The sequence below is a fragment of the Vicia villosa genome, linkage group LG2 (assembly GCF_029867415.1).
Source record: "Vicia villosa cultivar HV-30 ecotype Madison, WI linkage group LG2, Vvil1.0, whole genome shotgun sequence".
Classification (NCBI taxonomy): Eukaryota; Viridiplantae; Streptophyta; class Magnoliopsida; order Fabales; family Fabaceae; genus Vicia; species Vicia villosa.
Window position 1 is genome coordinate 199668985 of NC_081181.1, and position 27992 is coordinate 199696976.

Here is a 27992-nt window from a genome sequence, read left to right on the forward strand (position 1 = left end):
AGTGTTTACTATATATGAATTTTCTACCATACAACCATGGATAATCAAGATAAACCCGCAGTCATTTCTAGAAAGAAAAAAACTTACACTAATTAATAGAAAAATGTTTCAAATCACAAGGAGAAAGAAAACACTGCTCCCGTGAGAGAAATTTCCAAAAAAAAATTGAAAAGTTGCAATGGTTAAAAAAGGCCTTTTAGAGAAAAGGTGTAATGATTTACAATTGAAGCAATGTAACCATTAATGAACAAAATATTTCAAAGGGTTGTTTCTGTTCACCAAGTGGCATGGATTTCTCTATAAATAGAAATCATTTGTAGACTTAAAAACATACAAAAATCACCATATTTCAAGTGCCAAAAATTATATCTAAGTCATTCTTTTATTTTTCTAGTGCACGGGAAAAAAATGAGAGAACTTTATTCGATAAAACATCATTGATCGATATGCTTAATGTGGATGTGTGATTCATGTTAAGGTTTTCAAAGTATTCTGAAGGGGATTCGTCGGTTAAGCCATTTGCATCCAATTTTCCTAAATTGGTGGAGACGAATCGAACCTAAAGCTTAGTGTAAACACACACTTTAGAATATATTTTGTGCAACCTTTATTGTACCGTTTTCATCTTCTTCTTGTCCATGTTTTGCAGTAGATCCCAACACAAGTTCTAACAGCTCCTACGCAACATACTAATTACCTCCTCAACTCAAATGGTACCGCTCAAGTTATTTGGCAATTCAAGTTATCTCCAAACAAGTAACTATGATAGACATTATGGAGTTCAAGATACTTTAGTTTTGATAACACCAACGCAAACAATTCTGAATGTTATTTAAATGAAGATGATGCTTTAGTTGAGGACCACCTGCAAGGTAATTTTTTTCTTTGTACCATTATCCTTTTTTAATATCATTGTCATATCCATATCATATAAATTACATAATAAATAACTATGTTTTATGGCACAATTTTTTCTGATATTGGAGATCCTATATGGCAATGCCAATTTTATGAGGCATGCATAGGGTATCAAGAACGTCACTCTAAATCATGACAAAAAAACTATGCCAAAGTTTAACCGGTGTTGTCATGGAGGAAAAAGTTAAACTACCAATGCTTGATGAACCACCAAAAATACTTCAAAAGCTACTTTTTGATACTACGACTATTGAGGGTAAGAATTATCATCTAAACACAAGGACATATAATGCAATGTTCTTATTCATTTCACCAAGGATGAAATTCGACACAAAATCAACAAAATAAGTACATCTACAATTGCTTAACATAGAGCTAAATTATCCCGAAATGGTTGATTAATTATCATTACTAACACTAACAATATTATTGTTCTAACTTTACTTTATGCACTTTAATTTTAGCCATTAAGTCTTGCAATTTAATTTTAGAATTACATTTCATACTATTTTTTTTATGATTATGTTTATGTTAATGTTTATTTTCCTTTTGTCCATTTGTACATTTTATTTTTGCTTTAAAACATTAATAAAGGAAAAACTCTAAAAAAATTGACTCTTAATCTTTGGACTATGGTTACTATCCTTTTCTATGGAGATTTAGAATTTCGAACTTAGGTTAGACCCTTTGCTTTAGATTTTCATCTGAGACCTAAGATTCATTTAGACCATCTACTTGAGCCTGGGACTTTTAGCTGAGACCTTAGGATTTCATCTGATACCTTGGGTTTTATCTGTCTGTTGCTTTGTGTTTTACCTAATGCAGGGATTGTTAAGTGTGACTTGGAGTTTTCATCTGATACAATGAGAATTCTACTTGGTTGATAAATTTCATCTAAGACATCTTGGTTTATCTGATACCTTGAAGCCTTTGAACTTATCTAAGGAAACTTAATTCATCTGATGTATGTGACTTGTCCTAATACTTTGCTCTTATTTGAGGCTTTTAGATATTCATGTGCTTATGGCTTGCTTATAAGATGCTCTAAGATTCATCTGATGCTTTTGTTGATACAATCCAAAAGTAAAGGAATCTTATGTTGACTTATCGTCAAGTGTTTTATTCTTTGGTGGTTATATTTTTCTTTTCCTTAACTTTTATTTTATGCTTTAGGATAGTCCCTTTATCTCTTGCTCATCTTCTTAAATTTCAAAATCTTCTCCCTCTTTTCAAAAGCCTTATTGTGTCCAAACTTGAAACTATTCATAATAAACCTTGACTTTGTCAAGTGATCTTCAAATATTTTCTTGAATAAATGCTAAGACATATTAAGCATATCAAACTATTTCAAAAAGATAAAAAAGAATTAAACTCATTCAAACTTTTGTGCCTTTTGTGCACCCTTTTCTTTTGAAAACCTTTTTCTTGAAATATTAGATATTCGTCTTGTTTTAGAAGTGATTGCAAACCATGCTACTTCTACAAATATGGAAAATCGATTGACATTTTCCACTTGTATGTTGAGATATGCTTGTTGATGTTATCCAAGCTGTAAATTCTCCATATTTATGATGATGCAAATGCTCATTTTCCCATAATTGTATAGAGTATGTTGTGTTTTCCACTCAAATACGATGTCATATATCTTCATTAAAAAATAATCAAAATAAACAATTGTGTTTTCTTTGTAAGAAGAACTACAGTAGAGTGACACTAGCAGGAGTGAAAGGAAGGATGAGACGTATTAAAAAGTTGGTACTAACACATAGTTTTTTTTGCAAAGTATCATAGATAATAAAGATTATGTATTATTATAATATTTCCACTCTATCTTCCTTCAGTGATAACATTTTGAGTCAGATGCTTATGAATGTAAGTTGTTGAAGCTTGATCAGAGTTTAGAGTCGATTCCTTTCTTCAGTTAACTCTTAGAGTTAGAGGCTTCTAATAAAAATGTTAAAGCTTGATTAGAGTGTCTTCAGAGCTTTGAGAACGTTGAGATTTCACAATCTTAAGTCAGAGTCATTCTGAATAAGATCCTTTCACGATTTGACTCGATGCTTTCAGAAGCATATTTGCTTGTAAACTCATCTTGTTTCATCATTAGTTTAGAGTGTGCTTGTGTCCAGAGTTCAGAGTTGCTCGTTTAGAGACCAGAACTTTCACTAGTCCATAATCCACAACTTGTTAGCCTAGAGTCCAGAACTAAGTATCAGATCTTGAACACTTAACAAACAGTTAGAGTACAAATTTTTTTTCCTTACATTGTATACTTGTTATCATCAAAACTCAAGGATTAGTTGCAGAAACAAACTTGTTCCAACAAAGATAACGTAGACCTATGAAGGCATTAATAGGAAGACAACCTTGCATGCATCACTAGGCAACAGAAACGCATTAGGTTTTCGATAATTAGAAATCGCCAAATCCAACTCCAAGAAGTAGCAAGTGCATTATATTGTGTGGAAGCCCGATCCAGCCACCTGTAATCATACTTGGCCGAATATATACCATTAGGGAAACTGCTCCAAATGAGTTTTTCAGTTGGTTCATGATCAATAGTAATGCTACGTATACAATCTTTGTAAAAAGAATAAAAATTTGTACAAAGTTTGTTGAAATTCCAATTCCCCATTGTCTACCAGATCATATATACGAAGGCCGGTGTCACTAATGTCGACATAGGGAAAAACATTGCAAAGATAAACATTATCTATCCATTTATCATACCAAACAAATATATTACCTCTCCCGACTCTGCAAATAAAACTCGGACCTAAGATTTCCACGGCGTTCACGATAACACGTCAAATGCAAGAATCTTCCGACTTAATGGAAGTATGTAGAATATGAGTGTTAGTTAAATATTTATTCTTCATCATCTGAACCCAAAATTTTTGTGGTTGGTGCAAAATGTCCGAATCGTATTTGCCAAGAGATATATTAGAGTTCATACTTGTGCGAGTATGATAGAAGGGTATTATATGATTTGTATTAGTAGTATTGTTATTGATAGGGGGTAATATTTGAACTTATATTATTAGTATGTTATTGGACTTTTGTGTATTTAGGCTTTTAATTGAACATCCATTATGGAAACTATATATGTAGTGTCTTTGACACAATTAAGGGTAAGAAAGAAATCAAAGTTATTTTTATCTCTAAATAAAAATAACTTTGATTTCTTTCTTACCCTTGATTGTGTCAAAGACACTACATATATAGTTTCCATAATGGATGTTCAATTAAAAGCCCAATAAAATACTAATAATATAAGTTCAAATATTACCCCTATTAATAACAATACTACTAATACAAATCATATAAAATACTAATAATATAAGTTCAAACATTAACCCTATTAATAACAATACTACTAATACAAATCATATAATACCCTTCTATCATAATACCTAACCCCTTATGAGATTTAGACTTATCAAGTTATTCCAATTAATCCAATCACAAGAATGAAAACAACTACTTATATTTTCCTCTCTGCTTCGGTTTTTTATTTTTTTTGAGTTTGACAAAAATAAAAATTCTTTTTTATTCTCTACATACATGGTTCTAAAGATTAATTACATTTGAGTGCAACTTTATGTAATATAAAAGATTGCAACACAATTGCGACTTTAATTTAAAACCTTGTTTTATAAACTAGAATTAAGAAACAATATCATGATGATTAGAAAGATATATACAAATGTAAAGCTTCAATCCAAACATAGAGGAACATTTGTCAGCCTGGAAAGTAATCATCATTAACTCTCCTTCATGCATTGGAATGAGTTGTACTTATATCCCTACTTAAATTGTTAAGGTTATTTTCATTATTGCCTTATGTTATTAACAAAATATAGTTTAAAAGATATTAATTTCACACTTTTTCTGTGTGATATACATGTGATGTGGTGAGGAACCCTAAATCCTAAGATTCTCTCAACCACTTAATTTGAAATACTTGCTGAAATCTTTTCCTACAATGCCAAGGTGTAAGGCTACTTACTTTCTTGTATATATATTTTTTTGTGTGTGACCTGGTCCTCAAATGGGGTAATGATTTGTGGTAAAGGCAACTAGCATATTAGTTTCTGCCAATTCTCCTACTCTGTCTTGTTCCCTAAGGCTCTTCCACAAACATGCTTTTCTAGGTGAGCCCCTTCTGTCCACTATCTAACCATAACTTCTCCTCCAAGCACCTTTTCATTTTCAAAAAAAAAAAACATTCTATCATTACCAACTACTAAGCACACATTCAAAATACGTCAAAACTACTGATGTAAAAATATTGACAATATTGTTGATCAATAATTTTGTCGATATATTTTTGTCTAAGACTGTCTTTGTGGGTGTGCAAGACAGACTATCACACAAAATTTAAAATTTATTTCAATTAAATTAAGATTAAATAGGGTCATAAATATTGTCACGTGCAAAATTGAGACTAAATATGATCTCATGAATATTACCGCGATTACCCAAAAGTATTCGGATAAGATGATGGAAGTTTCTTCCAATTTAACCAGAAGTCTAAAATTCGAATTTGATTATGCTACACCCAGTCTCGTATTAGTGCTTCATAAGTTTACAATACATCAAAAGTATTTTTCATGCATGTGTACGCCAATAAATGTCAAATAAATGGGTAAAAAAAATTGGTCCATATTTATTTATTTCATAAAATAAGTAATAGGATGGTGAGAAGCCATAGTAACTTAACTTGACAATATACCAATTTAAGAAAATAGCTAGTTATCTAACCAAAGCAGGCCCATTATGATTCTTCCCTAAGTTTACCGACATTAAAATATTGCAAAGGTGTATTTATGTAATGTTCACTATTCTATATTTACTATATTGATAAAATAATATATATAATACATACTATTAAAATAAGATACTTGACTTAAAAGCGAGTTTTATTTTATAAGCACCTAAGGCAGAGAAAAAGAAGAGTTATTATCATTCCAAACAAAAGAAGGTAAAGAAAAAAGAGTGATTTGTAGAGAGCAATGGCAACACCAAAAAGATCATATGATCAACAACAACAACAAATTGTGCAACAAGTGAAGAACTCAGGAATGATTAACATTCAAAGTCCAAGAAGAGATGAGAGAGAAGAGGAAATGTCAAGATCAGTTCTAGCAATGTTTAGAGCAAAGGAAGAAGAAATTGAGAGGAGAAAGTTGGAGGTTAGAGATAAAGTTCATGCTCATCTCGGTCGAGTCGAAAAGGAAACTAAGAGGTTGGCTGAGATTAGAGAAGTAAGTTTAATAACAAACACTTCATTTTAGCTACATTGTTTGTTTAATAATGTTTCATTATTTGTTTGCTTTCTTGGTTTATGCATATGTAAACAAACCTTTGAGCATAGTTTCAAATCTAGGTCAGGGTCGCGTTGCGGTCGCGCTGTAACTTTTGATATAGTAGAAAATCGCGCAATCACAATATTTTCACCTTAGTATTAAAATCTATGAATGTGGTTTCTTACAAAAAAAAATTCACATTTAGTTATATTTAAGATTTTTTTTCTCATTTATTTTAAGTATTAGTTATATTTAAGATTTTTTTTTCATCTATTTAAGTAATATTTGTTTGAGAAATTGCATAGGAGATAGAGGGTTTCACAGATCCAATGAGGAAAGATGTTGCAATGGTTAGAAAGAAGATTGATATGGTGAACAAAGAGTTGAAGCCATTGGGTCAAACATGCCAGAAAAAGGTGACATTTTCTAACTGTTTATTATGCTAATTGTTGTTTTGCTTTTGAAATTTTATTGTCTTTACAACATAGGATTTGTTCAAAGAGACAATGTGATACCCCATATGTTTTTTACTAACACATCTTTTGATACAACCACTTAATTGTAGTATTACTTAGAATTTAGTCAATTGACCACCTTAATTATTTGCTTTAATTTCTTGGTCCCATTTTCTTAAACATGATATTATTCACCGGCTTTGTTGATGATTAATTTTTATCGAGAAATATGACTGACCATTTTAATGAGATCGTCTCTTCCAATTTTCATTTACAAAACTCATACTCAAATCTGATTTTTAAGTAAAATGACCGACTATTTTTAATAGGATCATTTCTCTTAATTACATTTTCTTCATTTACAAGACTCGAACTCAGAGCTTATTTAAGAGATCGGTGTTCTACTAGTACTAGTACTAATGTATTACTAATAATTTTTAGTTCAACATAATAAGAGTCATTTTGTTTCATTCATCCTTATTTTGGGAGTGATAGTTGCTATTTCAAATTTCTAATGCATGCTTTTTTTTCCTATCATTATGTCCACAAGTTAAAAACAAGATTGAGAGAAAAAATTTAAACTATCAAACTTTTCTAAACCTATTAGTAAAACTAAATATTGTTGGTCTCACAGGAGAGAGAATACAATGAAGCTCTTGAGGCTTTCAATGAGAAAAACAAAGAAAAGGCTCAACTTGTTACTAAATTAGTAGAGGTAAGAAATTATTTATTGAATTGAATGTTTAAGCACACTCATATATTTTTTGTTTCTAGCTAATATTAATGTTTTTTTTTGTTGCCTCTCTTAATTTGCTATATGAACTTTGGATTATAGCTTGTGACTGAAAGTGAGAGGGTGAGGATGAAGAAGCTGGAGGAGCTAAGCAAAAACATAGATATTCTTCATTGAGGATATATGCTAGTGACTGTAACATTGTGGGTTCAGTGTGCTATTAAATAGAATTCTTATCATTTTATTTTGAAGAGTTTGTGATTTCAATGTATTTTAATTTTGCTGACTTAGGGGAAAATGTAAAATAAAGTGTGCATTAAACATCTTATCACAACTGCAATATTTTTTCTAATTTTTTTTATCGAGGATGTTTGACTCTTTGCTACTATCATGGTATCTGGGTGACTCCAATACCTTGAGAACTTATATTGTATTGCTCAATATAGTAAATATTTTTAGATTGAGTTGATTGTAGTTAGTAATACACAATTGTTTTTTTCAAGGGCATGTGATTGAGTCTTAGGGCCTGTTTGTTTCAGCTTTAAAAAAATGGATTTTTTCTTTGTATTTTTGAAAATAGATTTTCCAAAACCGTTTTTCAAAATATTACAAGTTTTTTTATATTCGTTTTTTCTAAAATGAAACACTAATTTTGACATCCTAGATCATAAACATAGATTATTGAAGACCAAAACTTTATCAAAATCACAATTTTTTCAAAAAGTTGTATTTCAAAAATGATTTTTGTGAAAATCTATTTGAAATAGCTTCAAAATTAAGTGATTTTTTGAAATTTTGATATCCAAATTTTTTATCCATAACTAGATGAAATACCTAAAATCACATTTTAAGAATAACTATATTTAAACAAAATTTTCATTTGAAGCTTTTATAAAAAGTTTCTTTGTAAAATTTTTTTTCACAAAATCTTGTAACACTATAAAAATCATTTTTAAAAAAAGCCAAAACAAACGGGCCCTAAATGATTCTAATAAAACTAGTTTGTAGAGTAAAAATTGTTCCTACTCATAGACACATTAAACACATCTTCAAATCATATATATTTTTTATGTGAGACTCTTAACACAATTCTCACATTCATAATTGGATATCTAAAGTGTGAAAATAAATAGTGAATGACTCGATCGAGGAAACCTAATAGCAGGTGGTCCACTAAATTCTAAACTAGACTCTGATATCATGTTAAGAATTGTGGTTGAGCTTACCTCATTCCTACAAAATCAACTTGTAGAGTAAAAATTGCCCCCCTTCCCTCACTTATACATACATGTTCAGTCACATATTATGCAATGTGATACTCTAAACAAATGACAAATCCACTTAGACTAGGCTTCAACACTCCTACAAAACCTAAACAATTCTAGTAGAACATAAATTGCACTTGTTATATTTAAAATGAGCATAGATTATTGAGAAACCACTTCAAAGAAAAGAATTTCATCATATTCATAAAATACTCAATAGAGGTCGTCTTCCTGCAAAGATTAGATAATTGCAGAAGTTTAATATTACACATCCAATAGCATGCCAAACTAGTGTAAATCATATATCTTACCAATACGCAACCCCCCAAAATGATCACAGAGATAACAGTTTATGGGATGGTAGTCAAAGAACCAGCTTCTAATACTCTGTATTTGTCGGGAAACTAGGGAAAATTGTTTCTATCCTTCTTTCCTAGTTCAAAAATCCCTAAAAAACACTCCAACCTCCGGTTCATTCTCAAATTCCATCAAACCTTAGCATACAATGCCTTGTTCTATCACGCATATGAGCATACTCTCCCATTATTGTATTTCACAAATACAATTGACGTATATTGTGAAGTCTCAGTAAAACTAACCTAGACCATGCTTAATCAAACCTTCAACTATTTTACCATCTTGCTCGTTTATGTAGATGATATAATTCTAGTAGGAAACTCCCTATCTGAATTTCAACCATGAAAGATGCTCACCACCATGCTTTCAAAATTAATGAACTTTCACCTTCTCAAATATTTTCTACATGCAATTGGAAGTAGCGCAAACTAAACAAAGTGGCTCATAATCCTAGAGAAAATATTCCATTGATCTCTTAGTATGCTGAAGATTGCTAGGTCTTAAACATGTCTCTACTCCATCTAATCCCTTTATTAAATTATGGAATGATAATAGTGATCCATATGAAGATATACAATCATACTAAAGGCTAATTGGAGGGCTTATTGTTGAAAGAGTATACTGGAGTACTTTTCGTTTATATCGTAGCCACAGGGATTATTGCGATATCACCGCCGTTCTATAGCCTATTTTGTCTTGAGTTAATGTTACTTTGGTTTTTAGTTGGTAAAAGATCATTCAACAATTTTAGTAGCAAGGAGTAAATTAATGAAAATTCTAAGTTAAAGAAAATGTATCAAGATTCGATTTCATCGACCTAAATTTGTATGTCTCCTTATAAATATATGTATATGAACTTGTTAACAATCAATATAATTGCGTATCGACGTCTATATCGTCCGTGTCCGCAACGATATAGCTAGATTTACCGTATTGTTTAACCGACGATTTCTCCACCGTTTAAACAATACAAATAACGTTTTAAAACCGATACTAAGTAAACATCAAACGCTAAATCCATGTCTGCAACTTATAGTTTGATAGATGATAAAGTTAGGTCTAGATACAAGCATTGATGTCTCAAACACTTATACCATAGAAAAGCTTTAATAAACAAATTAAACCATCTATATTGATCATAACTTGTTCATACATAATATATTCACAAGAAAAACATACAAAAGTGTAGGAAGATTACATCTTATCTTGATACAAAAGAGATTTAGTTATCCATGAAAATGGTAGCTTGCTCAAGAAGGAAAGGATGAAGATCAACAAGCATCTACGGTGATTAATCGACGATCAAAGCTTCGAATCTTCAATTCTCAGTTTGCTACAGTAGACAAGGGTTCTTAAGCTCTTAAAAATGGTCAAGAAGAAGGAAAATATCTGAATTTCTCTTTATATAGGATTTCTGAAATCTGTCCAGGGCGCGTCGCGCCCTCCAGCGCGCTACGCGCCATTACACTTAAAAGATAAACCGCCCAGACGCGCGACGCGCGCAACTCTCTGCCTCAAGCTTTACAAAATATCTTGCCCAGGGCGCGACGCGCCCATATCAGCGCGACGCGCGCATACTTCTGCCCAACAATCTTCAATCAAGGCCAAAACAAGCTCCAAACTTTCCAAAATTGGCTAAAACCTACAACATCATAACTAAAACACATATTAACATAAAATGAAAGCTTAAAATTATAAACTATAAATAATTATCTAAAACTTCAGAGAATTAAAAGCATACTCGATAAAATCGGTCGAAAGGTGCCACTAATTAAACTAAATATTAACACAATTTGGCACCTAACAACTCTCCCCAACTTAAACTCTTGTTTGTCCTCAAACAAAACAATGATAAATTACCGGGAACACAAAATATCACAAATGAAATAACCAGGCAGAAACAAGAACAATTGAGTGGTTCAAATTCCAAAAGTACACAAAGATCAATCCTTACCAATTTCCATCAAAGTACCATGATAACAATGCTAATCCTATATACAAATTCTATGTCAGAAATTCCACAAGCAAAAGAAGTTCAAGAATGAATCACACCTACGCACTTCTCTACTGAGAGAACAAAAATGGAGGATCCTAACACTCACCAGACAATGACGCTAACATACAGAATTAATTATGAACTCATCTAAGCACAAGATATATAAAAAAATGTATAAGCATGAATCACTAAGGACTTTCGGGTTGTAGCTTGGCTTGGTTACAAAGAAGTGTCATATCTCACGGCCATTGAAACGAAAGTGTCAAAATCTAAGAGAGCATTCAAATTCAATTCAATTATCACAACCTAAACAACCAAGTTCACCACATTATTCTTTACTTGCTCAAGGGTTACAAAATTTTTTCTTTCTTTCTTTTTTCTTTTTCTTTTTTTTTTCTATATTTTTTTTACTCTTTTTCTCTTTTCTTTACTATATACATAAATATATATATACCCCTTGAGCAATATCTTTTGATTTATCCCCACCAATGTACACCTTTATGTCATTCTCCCCAACTTGTATATTACCAAGACATCAATAAGAATGCTCCCTATTCTAAGGCAAAAAGGAATCAATCCTTACCATATCTAATGGCAACAGTTCAAGGTAAAAAGAAAGTCATCAAGATTCTATCAAAAATCGGTATAGAGATCTATATACAACATAAGCTTAACCAATAAGAATCTTGGCAAACGGCTCAAAGTGGTTAGCAAATACTCACACACTCACCGGGTAGGTTACATTTGGATAGGAAGTTTTTCTCATAGTGCGGAACAAAACGCCTTGATCACTTTCATGCTTGACACAATTTAATAACAATGCAAGATTAATCATAAGAAAAACGAGTTAAAACGCACATTGCTGGTATCCAGCACAATTATTATATACCTACACAGTGGAAAGTCTCCTCACAACTACAGCTAGGCTAAAGTGATTCACAATTGAACTAATTTTATCAACAGAAATTAATGACAACTAATTTGTACAATTAAAAGTATCAAAATCAAAGGTACTTGATAAATAAAACGATAAAGGATGTACCTTGCGTGTACAGTTTTCAACTTATATCATCACCACTCAAATTGTGTTGCATCACCCAAATTCATCGTGACAACAAAAATTCGTGTTCCAGCTAATTAATCATCAGGAGAACTTATCAAAAACCATTATTTCTAAAATATAAACACTAAACTAAAAATAAAATTACTTAAAAATAAATAAATGCAAAAAATAAAATAAACTGAACTTATATAAAATAAAAACCACACCAAATGGTGTTAACTATCCAAAGGCGTAAACTTAGCCTTTCAAAGTACCTCATCCAACAGGATGGAACAAAATTAAAAACAAAGTAACTAAAAATTGTTCTAACATAAAACTAAAAACAATAAAACATAAAGCAATAAAACATAAGATCTACTCCTCATCGGAAGTCTCCGGATCATCCTGCTCCATCCCCTCCTCAGGATCTGGCCTGCCCTCAGGCCATGAAGCATAAGCAGATAAATCATCCCTGGAACCAACAGGCTGCTGCAGAGACAACTGCCGGATAGAATCCTGCAAAAACATAAATGCTCTCTGATGCGCCATGTGCATCTGATAGTTCCAATCACCTGTATCACCATACTGAGGACCAGCAGGTGGTGCGACAGCAACCGGAACAGCTCGAGCGGCATCAGGAAGGTCAGGTGCATTAACAGCAGCACCAAAAGGATGGCCTCCATGCAAACAGTACCTGTTAGCAAAAATATCATCAATAACACCATCCATGGGAATCATACCCCCAGATAGAAACCGGACACCAGCTTTCCTGCATAAACCCATTATCAGACCAGGAAAAATCAACCTACACTTTACCCCATCGCCATGAAGAGTTCCATTCAGGGCGACTCTTTTCAGCTCATTCGCCACAATCCGAGATACATCCACATCATTACCATTCAAAATACACTGGACCAGGCCTGCAGTATCAATGGTGATGGAGGAAGTGTGGCTTCGTGGCCTTATGTTGTAAAGGACCACCGAAGTCACCAACTGAGCATCCTCCGTCAACTGACTACGAGTGAAGGTCTTTGGAAGCCCAGACCTAGTCAAAGTGTAAGTGAAACCAGCACGACAAATCTTCTCCCTAATATTCTCCGCATCCCAATTTCCTCTATTCAACCTGGGATGGTACTCGCATTCTTCCACCAAAGCAAGAGGATTGTCAAGAAAATCAAAAATTGCATCTTTGCTAAAGTCAATGGCCTTACCTCTCACCCATGTTTTAAACGGGTAAGCTTCAGTGCCCGTCCAATTGCTAGGAGGCAAGGCATTCGCATAGAATTCTCTGACAATCTCCACCTGATAGAATTGTCCTGGAGTGAACAACTTGTCCCAACAAGTATCAGTCAAAGCATTCCATGCCCTTTGGAAGTGACCGTGGTCAATAGGAACCACCGTGCGTTCGCTCCACACAACACGGCTTTCGAGCTCATGGTACGTAGCCTCTTGCTCCGGTCCTTGAAATTTTGACCGATCAAACCTAGCAGCCTGTGAAGAAGAACCCTCACCAGAACCGGCTTTTTTTCTTTTCAAAAACGGTGCCATTCCTGCACAATTTAAATCAAACCAAACACACACAAATTGAAACAAAGTTAGCACATCCTCTCAACTAAAAGCCCACATTAGTTCACATTCATCATCAATCACAAAACAGGCCTAAACAACTACTCAGAATGCATAAAAAAATTTCAAAGTTGAACTCAGGGCGCGACGCGCGCTGAACAGGGTGGACGCGCGCTCTGCGAAACCCAGAAAAATCCTTCATTTTTCTGCAAAACAAAAGAGGAGAACAAGCTTCTCCTCCCTTCTAAGGGTTCCAGCAAGCAATATTTACAGTCAAAGCGTGGTTTCTACCCTAATTTTTCAAAATTATTCAAAATATTCCTAAATCTAAAAACTTAACAACTAAAACTATTTTAATGGAAAGAAAGGAGAAGAAGAACATACCTTAGATGATTGATGACAGTAGAGAGACGAGTATTAGTGAGGATAAATGCAAGAATCAAAAACTTTGGTTGTGTGTGTGTTTTCTTTCTTGGCACAAAGAGGAAAAAGGGTGGAATGGAGGCAAAGACCTCCAAAAACCCTAAAACTTGGTTCTGTAAACGAAACCGGGTCGGGCCCAGCATGGGTGGGCCCAAACAAAAATATTTTTTTTCAAAAATACGCACAGCACACGACGCTCGAAGAACCGGCGCGACGCGCCCTCACTCTCTGCCAGGAAGGGGTATTTGAAGTCACCTAGCGCGCGACGCGCGCATATGGGTGCGGCGCGCGCTACACCAGAAATAGCAGAAAAACTGCATTTGTTCAGCACATCCAAAAATACCGGTAGATCATTTCTGGCTCGACGACAACTCAAAAATCCCACCTGCAAAAATAACACAAATGCAAGTGAATATATACAACTTGGGGTGCCTCCCAAGAGCGCTTTGTTTAACGTCGGTCAGATTGATGGTCAAAGGCAATCAAGGATCACTAAACGATAAAACACTTGTTTCACGATTAAAATCGCTTCCTCGATAAACCTTCAACCTCTGACCGTTAACAACCCACTCTTGCTTAGATTTTTGGTCCTCTATCACAATAGCCCCATGGCTTCTAACTTCTTTGACCAAAAACGGTCTTAACCATTTCGACTTCAACTTTCCCGGAAAAAGTCTTAACCGGGAATTGAAGAGTAACACCAATTGTCCTACCTTAAAGTCCTTCATTCTAATCTTACTATCATGATAGAATTTGGTCTTTTCTTTATAGATTGAATTAGACTTGTAGGCATGCAATCTCATTTCTTCCAACTCATGAAGTTGGATTTTTCTTTGGTCACCACACAACTTATGGTCAAAATTTAAAAGTTTCAAGGCCCAATATGCCTTATGTTCTAATTCTACGGGAAGGTGACAACTTTTACCATACACCATTTGGAATGGCGTAAGACCGATCGGTGCTTTGAAAGCAGTCCGATACGCCCACAAGGTTTCATCCAGTTTCATCGACCAATCCTTCCTAGAGCTAGACACAGTTTTTTCAAGAATTCTCTTTATCTCTCTATTGGTCCTCTCAACTTGCCCATTAGTTTGTGGATGATATGGAGTAGCCACCTTGTGCTTTACTCCATATTGCTCCAACACTTTCTTAAGCGGGGCATTACAGAAATGAGATCCACCATCACTAATTAACACTCTTGGCGTGCCAAACCGCGAAAATATATTTTTCTTCAAAAATTTGATCACGGTCTTACCATCTGCTTTGGGTGAAGCAATTGCTTCAACCCACTTAGATACATAATCCACAGCTACCAAGATGTATTCATTTGACATTGAGGAAGGGAATGGTCCAACAAAGTCAATGCCCCAACAATCAAATACTTCTACCTCCAAAACACTTTGGAGGGGCATTTCCTCTCTTTTCCCAATTCCCCCAGTTCTTTGACAACTGTCGCATGAGGCAACATGGTGGTAGGCATCTTTGAACAAAGTAGGCCACCAAAATCCCGATTGTAGGACTTTTGTGGCCGTACGCAAACCATTAAAATGACCACCATACGGCGAATTGTGGCAATGCCACAAAATGCTTTTTGTTTCCTCATCAGCGACACATCTTCTCAAAAGATTGTCACTACTCAACTTAAACAAGTGAGGCTCATCCCAGACATAAAAATTAGCATCGTTTAAAAAAAAATTTCTTTGATTCCAAGTTAGATCCTCCGGTATCCAGCCGGATGCTTTGTGGTTAGCCATATCCGCGAACCAGGGTCTAACCTCTTGTACCATGTACAGTTTTTCATCCGGGAATTCTTCCTTCACTTCTTTTTCATTGTTAGTCACCTCGGTATTCACTAACCGAGATAAATGATCCGCAATCAAATTTTCTGTACCTTTCTTATCTCTCACTTCAAGATCAAATTCTTGAAGCAAAAGAATCCATCGAATAAGCCTCTGTTTTGAATCAGGCTTGGTGAGAAGATATTTGATTGCGGCATGATCAGTATAACACACCACTTTAGAACCAATAAGGTAAGAACGAAACTTTTCCAATGCAAATACAATTGCGAGCAACTCTTTTTCAGCAGTGGCATAGTTAACCTGTGCCTCATTTAAAACTTTGCTCGCATAATGTATAGCATGGAAATTTTTGTTCTTCCTTTGGCCTAAGACCGCACCAACCGCATAGTCACTAGCATCGCACATGAGTTCAAACTCAAGCGACCAATTAGGAGCGACAATTATGGGTGTGGTGGTCAATTTTTCTTTGAGTTCTAGGAAAGCTGTTAAACATGATTCATCAAAAATAAATTCCATACCTTTGTTGAGAAAATTACTCAAAGGCTTGGCTACTTTGGAGAAATCCTTGATGAATCTTCTATAGAACCCAGCATGTCCCAAGAAGCTCCTTATGCCGTTCACATTCACCGGAGGGGGAAGCTTTTCAATAACTTCGATTTTTGCTGGATCGACCTCAAGCCCTTTTGAAGATACCTTGTGGCCAAGAACTATCCCATCCGTTACCATGAAAGTTCACTTCTCCTAGTTGAGAACCAAATTTGTTTCAATACACCGCTCCATCACCTCATCAAGGTTTTTCAAGCACAAGTCAAAAGACGACCCATACACAGAAAAGTCATCCATGAATACCTCGATGCTTTTCTCAATCAAATCTGAGAAGATAGCTTGCATGCACCTTTGAAACGTTGCAGGAGCATTACATAGCCCAAATGGCATTCTTCGGTAAGCAAAAACGCCAAAGGGACATGTAAAAGCAGTTTTCTCGTGGTCCGCCGGATTCACTGATATTTGATTGTATCCTGAATAACCATCCAAGAAACAATAAAAATTTCTTCCGGCTAACCTCTCTAACATTTGATCCATAAAAGGTAATGGAAAGTGGTCTTTTCTTGTTGCTTGGTTCAACCTCCGATAATCAATACACATACGCCACCCGGTCACCATTCTCGAAGGAATCAACTCGTTCTTTTCATTTCTCACAACCGTCAATCCACCCTTCTTAGGAACTACATGCACCGGACTCACCCATTCGCTATTGGAGATGGGATAAATCATCCCCGCCTCTAATAACTTCACAACCTCTTTTCTAACAACTTCTTTCATGGTTGGATTCAATCGCCTTTGAGGTTGTGCCACGGGCCGAAAATCATCTTCTAACATAATCTTATGCATACAATAGGCCGGACTAATACCCTTCAAGTCGGATAAAACCCATCCTATTGCTTCTTGATTCTCTATTAATACTTCCTTCAATCGATGCTCTTCCTTGCTAGACAAACCACTATTAATGATAACCGGCCTAGTAGAATTGTCACCGAGAAACACGTATTTCAAGTGAGACGGTAACACATTCAACTCCACCTTTTGCTCTTCAACTTTAGGCTCATCTATCAATTCTTCAATTTGAGTTTCAAATGGATTCATCTCATCACAAGCCTCTAGATTTCTCAAGCAATCTTCAATTTCTTTCTCTTGATCTTTGGTGAGCACTTCGAGAGCTTCCATTAAAGTTTTCTCAAGAGGATTCGACAAGTGCATTTGATTATCCACTTTCATTATAGCTTTTTCTGTAGCATCGATTCTAAAGCAATCGTCATCATCACTCGGATGCTTGATGGCTTCAAAGAGGTCAAGACATAATTCTTCATCTTGGTACCTTAATTTCATTAAGCCATCATCAATATCTATCATCATTCGGGCCGTCTTCATAAAAGGCCTTCCTAAGATCAAAGGTATATCAGGATCTTCTTCCATGTCTATGACGACAAAATCAACAGGAAACCAAAATTTGTCAACCTTGACAAGCAAGTCTTCCGCAACTCCATGAGGATGAGCTGTGGACTTATCTGCTAATGATAGTGTCATTCTAGTCGGCTTCAAGTCATTAATTCCTAACCTTCTCACCATAGACAATGGGATCAATTTAATGCTAGAACCGGTATCCACCAAACCTTTGCCTATGTGAACATTTCCAATAGACACCGGCAAGGTTACCCGTCCAGGATCATTTGATTTAATCGGTGTAGTACGTTGAATTAACGCATTACAACAAGAGCTCACTGTTACTACCTCCGGATCCAAGAATCTTCTCTTCTTAGTGATGATGTCTTTGATAAATTTAGAGTACATCGGCATTTGCTTTAATGCCTCGGAAAAAGGAACATTGATTTCCAACTTGCTAAATATGTCCAAGAACCGAGCATAGTGCTTTGCATCTTCTTTCTTTGACGGACCGGGAGGGTAAGGTAGTTTTTTCACATGAATTGAGTTTTCTTTCATCTTCCCCTTTTCACTCACACTCAATTTTTTTCTCTCTTTTTCTACTACTTTCTCAAGAGTTTCTTTTTCCACTAATTCTTTCTCTTTCTCATTTTCAACTAAATCACCCTCAACATTTTTTTCTACTTCAATCTCCCTATCTTTTTCAACTTCTACAATTTCTTCCTCTACTATTTCTCCTACACCCATATCAATATTTCTACCACTACGAGTTAGAATTGACTTACAATGCTCACGAGGATTTTCTTGTGTAGTAACCGGAAAAGGACCTTTGTTTTGATCGGCAAGTTGCTTTGACAATTGCCCGACTTGAGTTTCAAGGTTCTTTATGGCGGCATCCGTACTCTTTTGGCTTGCAATTTGCAATTGCATGAATTGGCTAAGAGTGTCCTCTATTGAAAGCTTTGTTTATTGAGGTTGTTGAAGTTGTTGGTTGTAACCACCTTGATAAGGACTTGGACGATTTGATGGACCCGCATCCGGCCTCCATCCTTGTTGATAACCTTGATTACCTCTTTGTTGGTAACCTTGGTTATTGTTGTAAGGTTGTTGTTGTCTCCCACCATAACCTTTATTAGGATTTGACACATAATTCACCTCTTCACCCGGTGGAGGAAAAAAACTCGTTTGATGGTCACCCTTACACAATTCACAACACATCACCTGTTGATTTTTAGAAGGGATCCCATTTATCTCTTTGATTTGTTGAGGAAGTTTTGACATTTGTTGAGTGAGCAATTCTACTTGTTGTGTCAATAACTTGTTTTGAGCAAGTATTGCATCACTAGTATTCAATTCAAGAACTCTCGGATTTCTTTGCGATGCACTACGGTTGTGTTGCCCTTGATGATCATTCAAAGCCATCCTATCAATGATAGCAATTGCTTCTGCAGCAGTTTTTGACATCAACGAACCACCCGCGGTAGCATCTAAAAGTGTTTTTGGTTGAGGTTGGAGTCCATTTCTAAAGATATGGATTTGAGACATTTCATCAAATCCATGCCCTTTGCATTTTCTAACCATAGACTTGAACCTCTCCCATGCTTCATTGAGAGATTCACTCGGACCTTGAGAGAACACCGCAATAGAAGTTTTCGCTTCCATGAACCTATTGTGAGGAAAGAACCGATCCAAAAACTTCTCTTCTAACTCGTTCCAATTTGTCATAACATTATTAGGTTGATCAAGATACCATTCCTTAGCTTTTCCTATCAAGTAATGAGGAAATAGTCTCCTAAAAACCTGTTCTTCTTCGGCCTCTGGAGCACCAATGGTTCCGGCGATCTCATAGAACTTTGTTAGATGAGTAAAAGGATCCTCGTGATCTGCTCCTGTGAAAGGATTCTGATAAAGTAATTGAAGTAACCCTGTTTTCATCTCGGAGTTCCTTCCATTGGCTTGATCACGAGCAAACTGTGCATTCAGACGAGGGCTATTAGCACAAGGCCCCGAAGTAGAACATTAGGATCCACAGCCATTTCTTCCCCAACTAAGTGCTCAACTGGAGTTGAAGAAGAAGATGCTTCTTATTGTTGTTGTCTTCTTTCCCTAGCTAGTTGTATCCTCCTACGAGTTTTGCTATTCTCTCTACGAGCAGTCCTCTCAATCTCAGGATCAAAAAGGAGTTGATCTGCAGGTACACGTCCTCGCATAAACTGTAATCTGAAAAACTAACCAAGCAAATTAACAAACACAAGGAATATAAATTTAGAAACAAGAGATTAATTATAAGACTCAATACAAAACAAACTATTGCAATGCTTGCAATATCTAAACAACAATCCCCGGCAACGGCGCCATTTTGTTGAAAGAGTATACTGGAGTACTTTTCGTTTATATCGTATCCACAGGGATTATTGCGATATCACCGCTGTTCTATAGCCTATTTTGTCTTGAGTTAATGTTACTTTGGTTTTTAGTTGGTAAAAGATCATTCAACAATTTTAGTAGCAAGGAGTAAATTAATGAAAATTCTAAGTTAAAGAAAATGTATCAAGATTCGATTTCATCGACCTAAATTTGTATGTCTCCTTATAAATATATGTATATGAACTTGTTAACGATCAATATAATTACGTATCGACGTCTATATCGTCCGTGTCCGCAACGATATAGCTAGATTTACCGTATTGTTTAACCGACGATTTCTCCACCGTTTAAACAATACAAATAACGTTTTAAAACCGATACTAAGTAAACATCAAACGCTAAATCCATGTCTGCAACTTATAGTTTGATAGATGATAAAGTTAGGTCTAGATACAAGCATTGATGTCTCAAACACTTATACCATAGAAAAGCTTTAATAAACAAACTAAACCATCTATATTGATCATAACTTGTTCATACATAATATATTCACAAGAAAAACATACAAAAGTGTAGGAAGATTACATCTTATCTTGATACAAAAGAGATTTAGTTATCCATGAAAATGGTAGCTTGCTCAAGAAGGAAAGGATGAAGATCAACAAGCATCTACGGCGATTAATCAACGATCAAAGCTTCGAATCTTCAATTCTCAGTTTGCTACAGTAGACAAGGGTTCTTAAGCTCTTAAAAATGGTCAAGAAGAAGGAAAATATCTGAATTTCTCTTTATATAGGATTTCTGAAATCTGTCCAGGGCGCGTCGCGCCCTCCAGCACGCTACGCGCCATTACACTTAAAAGATAAACCGCCCAGACGCGCGACACGCGCAACTCTCTGCCTCAAGCTTTACAAAATATCTTGCCCAGGGCGCGACGCGCCCATATCAGCGCGACGCGCGCATACTTCTGCCCAACAATCTTCAATCAAGGCCAAAACAAGCTCCAAACTTCCCAAAATTGGCTAAAACCTACAACATCATAACTAAAACACATATTAACATAAAATGAAAGCTTAAAATTATAAACTATAAATAATTATCTAAAACTTCAAAGAATTAAAAGCATACTCGATAAAATCGGTCGAAAGGTGCCACTAATTAAACTAAATATTAACACAATTTGGCACCTAACACTTATTCATCTCAACATATATAGACTAGATATCACATAAATCACTTAATAATTGAGCAAATTATTATCTAAGCCCTAAATTGTTTATCATCATTCTGTCGACAATGTTGTGGTGGAGGCCTATTCTTTCCCATATATTCATCCATTCATCTCCTTACCTTTTCAGATGCTGATTGGGTTGGTTGTGTAGATACCAGAAGATCAATTTCAGTTTCTTTGTTGCTTTATTGGTTTATACCTCATTTCATGGAGAACTAAGAAACAAAGAATTATTTTTAGATAATCTTTTAAGGAAGAATATAGAGCTTTGACTACTGTAACATGTGAGCTTCAATGGATTCTTTGCATGTTATATGACTTAGAAGTTAATTGTCTGAAGCCTCCAATTGTATATTGTGACAACCAATGGGCCTTACGTATATATAAGTTAACCATGTTTTTCATGAAATTACCAAACATTTGGAGATAGATTATCATCTTCTAAGAAAGAAATTTCAAGTTGGAGCGATGAAGTTTCTTCGTATTTCTTCTCATAATCAAATTGCAAACTTCTTTACAAAGTCATGTTTGCCTAAACATTTCCCTTTTATTATGTCCAAGTTGAATTTGGTCAATATATACCAAAGTTCAACTTGTGGGAGGCTATCGCACAATGATAAAGAAGTTAGAGAAGTCCATTAAGCATTAAAGTTAGTTAAATTGTCATTTTCAGCTTGTAAATTAATTTATGGTTACTTGACATGTAAGTAAAAAATCTAATAATATCGTAGTAGGATAGCTATAGTGTTCAGTCACCTCTTTGTATATATAGAGTTTTGTTGCTATCATGCGAATGCAAAAGAACCGCTTCACCACTTTTATGTTCTTTGTTCGAGTTAATCATGAACCTCCCAAATGATAATGCTCCACAATAAGAATTGGCATAAGTCCTAACTCGATTTAAATTTGATATAAACAATTTTTAGGTCAAACTTGACTCATTTAAAGTTTACAAACAACTCGATTAAATTCATTTTCTCAAATCACATAATCTAAAAGTCAATTTTTAAAAAAATATAATTGACCTTTTAATATACTGTTTTGCAAAGGCAGAGATTTATTTAAAAAAATATTAGCATCAAATATTTTTTAAATTAATGATAATTTGATTAATAGATAACTATATTGTAACTGCACAATGCCTTTTAATATAAATATTGTATAAATATTGATTAATATATAATTATTTTTATTAAAATAAATATATATATATATATATATATATATATATATATATATATATATATATATTATTTTAATTTAAACAATTACATCATTACATCAGAGGTCCTATAAATTATTTTTTTTAACCGGTTTTATTTTGTAATAACAAGGAAAAAATATAATTAGGATGTCGATTGATGTATTTTATTAAATTAGGATCTTACTTTATATATTTTGGATGGTGATTTATGTATTGAGGATGCTGCTTTATTTTGATACCACTTTATGTATTTAGGTGCACACGTTTGATAGATTCCTCCTTTCTGTTATTTAATAAAATTTGGAACTATTTTAATTTGACTTTATTTATTGTGGAAAATGAATGTTTCAAAATCATAGTATAAATTTTTGGTGATATAATTGTTTTTAATATGAAAAATTAGAAAGTACTAATTTTTTTCTTTAGTCTATTAATTTAACTATAGTTTGTCTTATATTTTAATTTAAAATTTAAACAGTTTTTATTATTTTCAAATAATAAGTTCTCATTTAAAGTTCTTCAAAAGAAAGGTTAGAGAAAAAAATCACATTTATTGTGGAAAATGAATATTTTAGAATTATTGAACAAATTTTTAGCGATGTTATTGTATTTTAATATAAAAATAAAAAGGATTGATTTTCATTTAATCTGCTAATAAAAAAAATTGGTACAATCTGCTAATTAAAAAAAATTGGTACAATCTGCTAATTTTACTATATTGTCTTATATTTTAATTGATTTTTAATTTAAAATTCAAACAAATTTTGAAATTTTCAAATAATAAGCTCTCATTTCAAGCTCCTCAAAAGAAATGTTAAAAGAGAAAAAAAACCACATTTATTGTGAAAAATGAATTATGTTTCAGAATCACAGAACAAAGTTTTGGTGATATAATTGTTTTTTATTATAAAAACTAAAAAGTATTAATTTTTCTTTAGTCTATTAATTTACTAATAGTTTGTCTTATATATTTAATTGATTTTTTAATTTAGAATTCAAACAGTTTGTGTTATTTTCAAAGAATAAGTTCTCATTTCAAGTTTCTCAAAAGAAATGTTAAAAACAGAAAAATATGCACGCCCAGTGGGACTCGAACCCACAATCGCTTGATTAGAAGTCAAGCGCCTTATCCATTAGGCCATGGGCGCTGCTTGCTAGATTGTTGTTAACTTTTAAATTTTATTTTTTTACGTTAGGCAATATCTTAATATTCCAAATTAAACTGCGCTATTTGTAGTTGTTAATATTAATAGATCATAATTTTGTCGTAACTAATATGAAAAATGTCCCTGAAAACCTGTGGGTAACTAAAATTAAAAAAAATGAAGAAATAAGCAACATGGAAATCAATCTATACAGTAGAAGAAACACACTCAGCAACTGATTCCCAAAGTCCAAGGTTAAGGCAAGTAGGAGATATCTTTTGCATCGACTGTAGAAACTTGAACTATGCCACTTCAAAGGATAAGTATGAAATGTTAACATCAAACATGTTATCTTATAGTTTAAAACTCTTGAGATGCTGAAACAAAGAACCAAGTTAGCTTATAGTTTAAAACTTGTATAGGTTTCTTCTTGAAGTGAAATTGAATTGCATGGAACCAGATATAATTCAAACCAAGGAAATTTGTTATTATTTATTTTTGGATGAAAGGTGGGCAAAGCCCCCACAAAATATATTAAACCAAAAAGGAGATACAGGGAACAGAGAAGCGGGGGGACCGAACCAAAACCCTTTAATGAGTAAATCTATAATTGGGAAGACCTATAGAATTTTTAGCAAATTCCATAAGGATCTCCCTATGAACAACATCCCACCAAATAAAATCATTAACATTTAAACCGATGTTATTGATTTCTTGGAGAAGTAGCTAAGTCTGCAACATTGTTACTGAGAATGATAAAACATTATATGAAAATATTCCACTGACAATTTATTTAAAATATCTTCAAATTAAAATTTGTTATACGTATTTTGTTTTATATTTTATTTTAACCACAATGACAATAATATATAAAATGAACTGATATCTTTGATAGCAAATAAATTTTTTTAAAAAAAAAAATAGAAAAAGTAATGAATAAAAAATATTTTTTAATGATACTTATTTGTACTCTCGATCTCGATGTAAGTTATGAAGAGCAAATATTTATATAATGCGTTGTGTGGATAATTCTTTAACCTCAACACAAATCTCATAATACTTTTAGAATTTCGGAAGATAAATGATACTTTCACGGACTAAATATTCTCTTTTTAGGTTCATTGAATAATAAATGTATCTGGTTTTTATATAGATCAGATACATTCATTACTCAATGAATCTAAAAAGAGAATATTTGCTTATAATTCAGGCCGGAGCGAGTACATCTAAAAGAAAAAAATTATGCTATTATAAATGAAGTGAATAGTAGATCATTAATCCTAAATGAAAATTTATACTATTTTTGAGGACAAGGTTATGATAAATGAATTAATATGAAAGGAGAAAAACATCAAAGTGCAAAAATTATTTTTAGACATTAATCATAGCTCAATATATATTTCATATGGTTGTCATAGCCAAAATTTAGAGGTTTGCGACATGAATAATTGTTATCCTAAAGCTACATCTTTTTTTTAGTGCTATAAAAACCTATATAATATTTTCTTCTTCTAAAAAAAAGATGGAGAATTCTACCATCATATCCCTATTTTAACTCTTAAATCTATGTCATAGACTTGTTGAGAAAGTCGTATTGAAATTGTAAAACCTTTGAGTTTTCAAACTTCACAAATAAGATAAGCTTTATTAAAATTAGGTGAGGTTAATGATGAACCTAAAATAAAAAGTGAAGCTGAATGTTTAGAAATTTATGAGCTTACAATAAATTCAGTTAGTAAAAATTTCAATCTAAGAATATGTGTATTGATGTTGTTATAGAACAATTGAAGGATCTATTTACATATTTTAAAAAAGATAGGGAACATGGTTTTGAAATTGCTCTCATTTCCATTAAATAAATTGCTTTTGAAATGGGTATAGAATTCAAATTTCATGAAAAAACGAATTATTCATAGAAAGAAACAATTTGAAAAGAATATCGATAATGAATTTGTTAAATCTTTTGAATAATAATTTAAAATTTATATGTTTTACATAGTAGATAAAGAAATTACTTCGTTTTCAAATAGGTTTGAACAATTTAAATTGTATAATGATATGTTTGGATTTCAATTTAGCATTGAGAAAATAAGGTCATTAGATAATAGAAAAAAGAATATTGCCTTAATCTTGAACGTACATTAAAACATATTGATAACTTAGATTTGATAGATTGGATTTATTTACAGGACTAAACGTCTTAAAAGAAATTATACATGGAGAAAATAATACACTAATTGACATACTTAATTATATATATATATATAATTGATTCTTTTTTAAATGCATATATAATCTAATTTTTCAAAATGTAATTAATAAAATTCTATCTAAAATCAACAGTATCTTAACAAAGATTAAATTAGTAGCTTTTATTATCTATTAAAATAGAAAGTGTTTAATAAATCGATTATGATAATTTAATAAATGATTTTGCATTTCAAAATGCTCTAAACATAAAATATATAAATATTTGAATAAATTATTTATATAAAAAAATAATTTTATAAAGGTCTAATTCTTATAGTTTGCTTTAGACATCAATATTGGATGACACGGGCTTGTATAAGATCTTAACATTTTATCCTTCTCTTGCCTAATAGACCTTAAGCCTTCGAGAGGCCATGAAATATGTTGAAAAGCTTTTATAAAGTTCATCCCATGAGTTGATAGACTTTTTCCTCAATCCTCTGGACCATGTCATGGTTCAATCCTTTAGGGTGAGAATAAATTGTTAAAAATTTTGGGTCACAATTGTAATGTTACATACGTTATGGCCATTATGTAGTTAGCCAGAGTTGTAGAGGTCTAATTAATAATAAGCCTGTGGTTAAAAGCATAAATATCATGAAAGGTAAGATTATTGTGTAGATACTATAAATCAATATCTAATTTGATGAGGGGTCAAATTAGAATATTAAAAACTAAGAAATAACCCCAAAGTTATTTATAGGGGTTATGGTTCCTATTTGTAGACAACGTGAAAATGACTCATCAGAAAAATTCTGTCTTCATCCCCGTCGGAGGAGATTCAATGAGCCATAAGGAACTCTACAATTGGAGGATCACATACCCGATAATCTTCAACTATTTCCAATGATAAACTCAGGTATGCTTCCGCTTTCATTCTCATTATTGTACTCAAGTTAGGGATGACAGGCAGACCCAAATTCGCGGGGTCCACCCGCACCCGAACCTGAGTCAATGGGTAAAAACCCAATTTGACTGGGTTTGGGTTCGGATGCCACCCGATATTTCGGGTGCGGGTTTGGGTAGTGTGAAATCCGCACCTGAAACCACACTCGTTTAAACCTGAAATTACATAAGTACCCCTAAATATATATAAGTGTAACAAACTTGATGGAAAGTTTTAGGCTTTAATTTAAATTTCAATGTTGATGGAAAATTGTTTTGTTTTTAGACACCGTGCCCATTTGGAGCTCTTCTTGAAGAAACCAAGCGAAAAGTCCAAGAAATCGAGATTTTCAGCGAAATTCTACACATGGCGTTCAGCTTGGAGGCCGTTGTAGGAGGCGCCGTGACGTGTCCCACTTCACCCAAGGGATACCTGCCATGTTCTCCATGATGTATCCTGATCAGTGGTTTTCACACATATATTTACCGTTGTTTTTAAGTATCTTCAAGTTATTTTATTTAGTGCTTTATGTTATTATTCGTCATTTTATGCTTTGGTTGTGTGTTTTAATGTTTTCAGGCTAATATGGAGAAATCGGAGTAAATCGGTGCGAAACTCAGAAGTTTTGAGGAAGTTCAGAAAACATGCTACAGGAGGCCTGACACGGGTGGCCGTGTTGCACAACACGGGCCGTGTCAGGAAGAGGGCGTAAGAAGAATGGAAAACAGTGGTGCAACACGGGTGCCCGTGTTGCTCAACACGGCCCGTGTTGCTAAGTCTGGGACCAAAGTTGAAAAATAATTATTACAGGGGACCAACACGGGTGCCCGTGTTGCACAACACGGCCCGTGTTGGGTGATGACGCTGATTTCAGTGATTTTTATTATTTAGTTCAGTGGTTGGCCTGCAGGGGTGTTTTTGGAATTTCCAACCAACTTAAGTGAGTCTGCACTATTTAGGAGGGTTTTCAAGATGAATTAGGGATCTTTTTGCCACACGAAGAATTGGAGGATTGAGAGAAGAAGCCTATGCAATTGGAGAAGAACAGAGAACTCTCATGAGCGGAAGCCATTGAAGATCAAAGTTCATCATCTCTATTGTAATG

At 33.7% G+C, this 27992-nt stretch overlaps 1 protein-coding gene and 1 non-coding gene across 2 annotated transcripts; one reads left to right on the top strand and one right to left on the bottom strand.

The window, feature by feature from the left end:
• Positions 1-5825: 5825 nt before the first annotated feature.
• On the top strand, positions 5826-7810 carry LOC131647919 (uncharacterized). The gene is made up of 4 exons (XM_058917735.1): positions 5826-6185; positions 6533-6643; positions 7317-7397; positions 7518-7810. Exons 1-4 carry the CDS (start codon positions 5934-5936, stop codon positions 7590-7592), a joined length of 519 nt encoding a protein of 172 aa, XP_058773718.1. The 5' UTR covers positions 5826-5933; the 3' UTR covers positions 7593-7810.
• A 15871-nt stretch (positions 7811-23681) lies between these two features.
• TRNAR-UCU (transfer RNA arginine (anticodon UCU)) lies at positions 23682-23754 on the bottom strand. Its single transcript has one exon. It is a non-coding gene; the product is annotated as a tRNA-Arg (tRNA).
• Between the last annotated feature and the right edge of the window lie 4238 nt (positions 23755-27992).

Excerpts from the sequence above, each read along its gene's own strand:
- LOC131647919 (XM_058917735.1), top strand. The coding sequence starts at position 5,934 with ATGGCAACACCAAAAAGATCATATGATCAACAACAACAACAAATTGTG. Across the intron at positions 6,186-6,532 it reads GGTTGGCTGAGATTAGAGAA|GAGATAGAGGGTTTCACAGA; the intron begins GTAAGTTTAATA and ends GAAATTGCATAG. Across the intron at positions 7,398-7,517 it reads TTGTTACTAAATTAGTAGAG|CTTGTGACTGAAAGTGAGAG; the intron begins GTAAGAAATTAT and ends TTTGGATTATAG.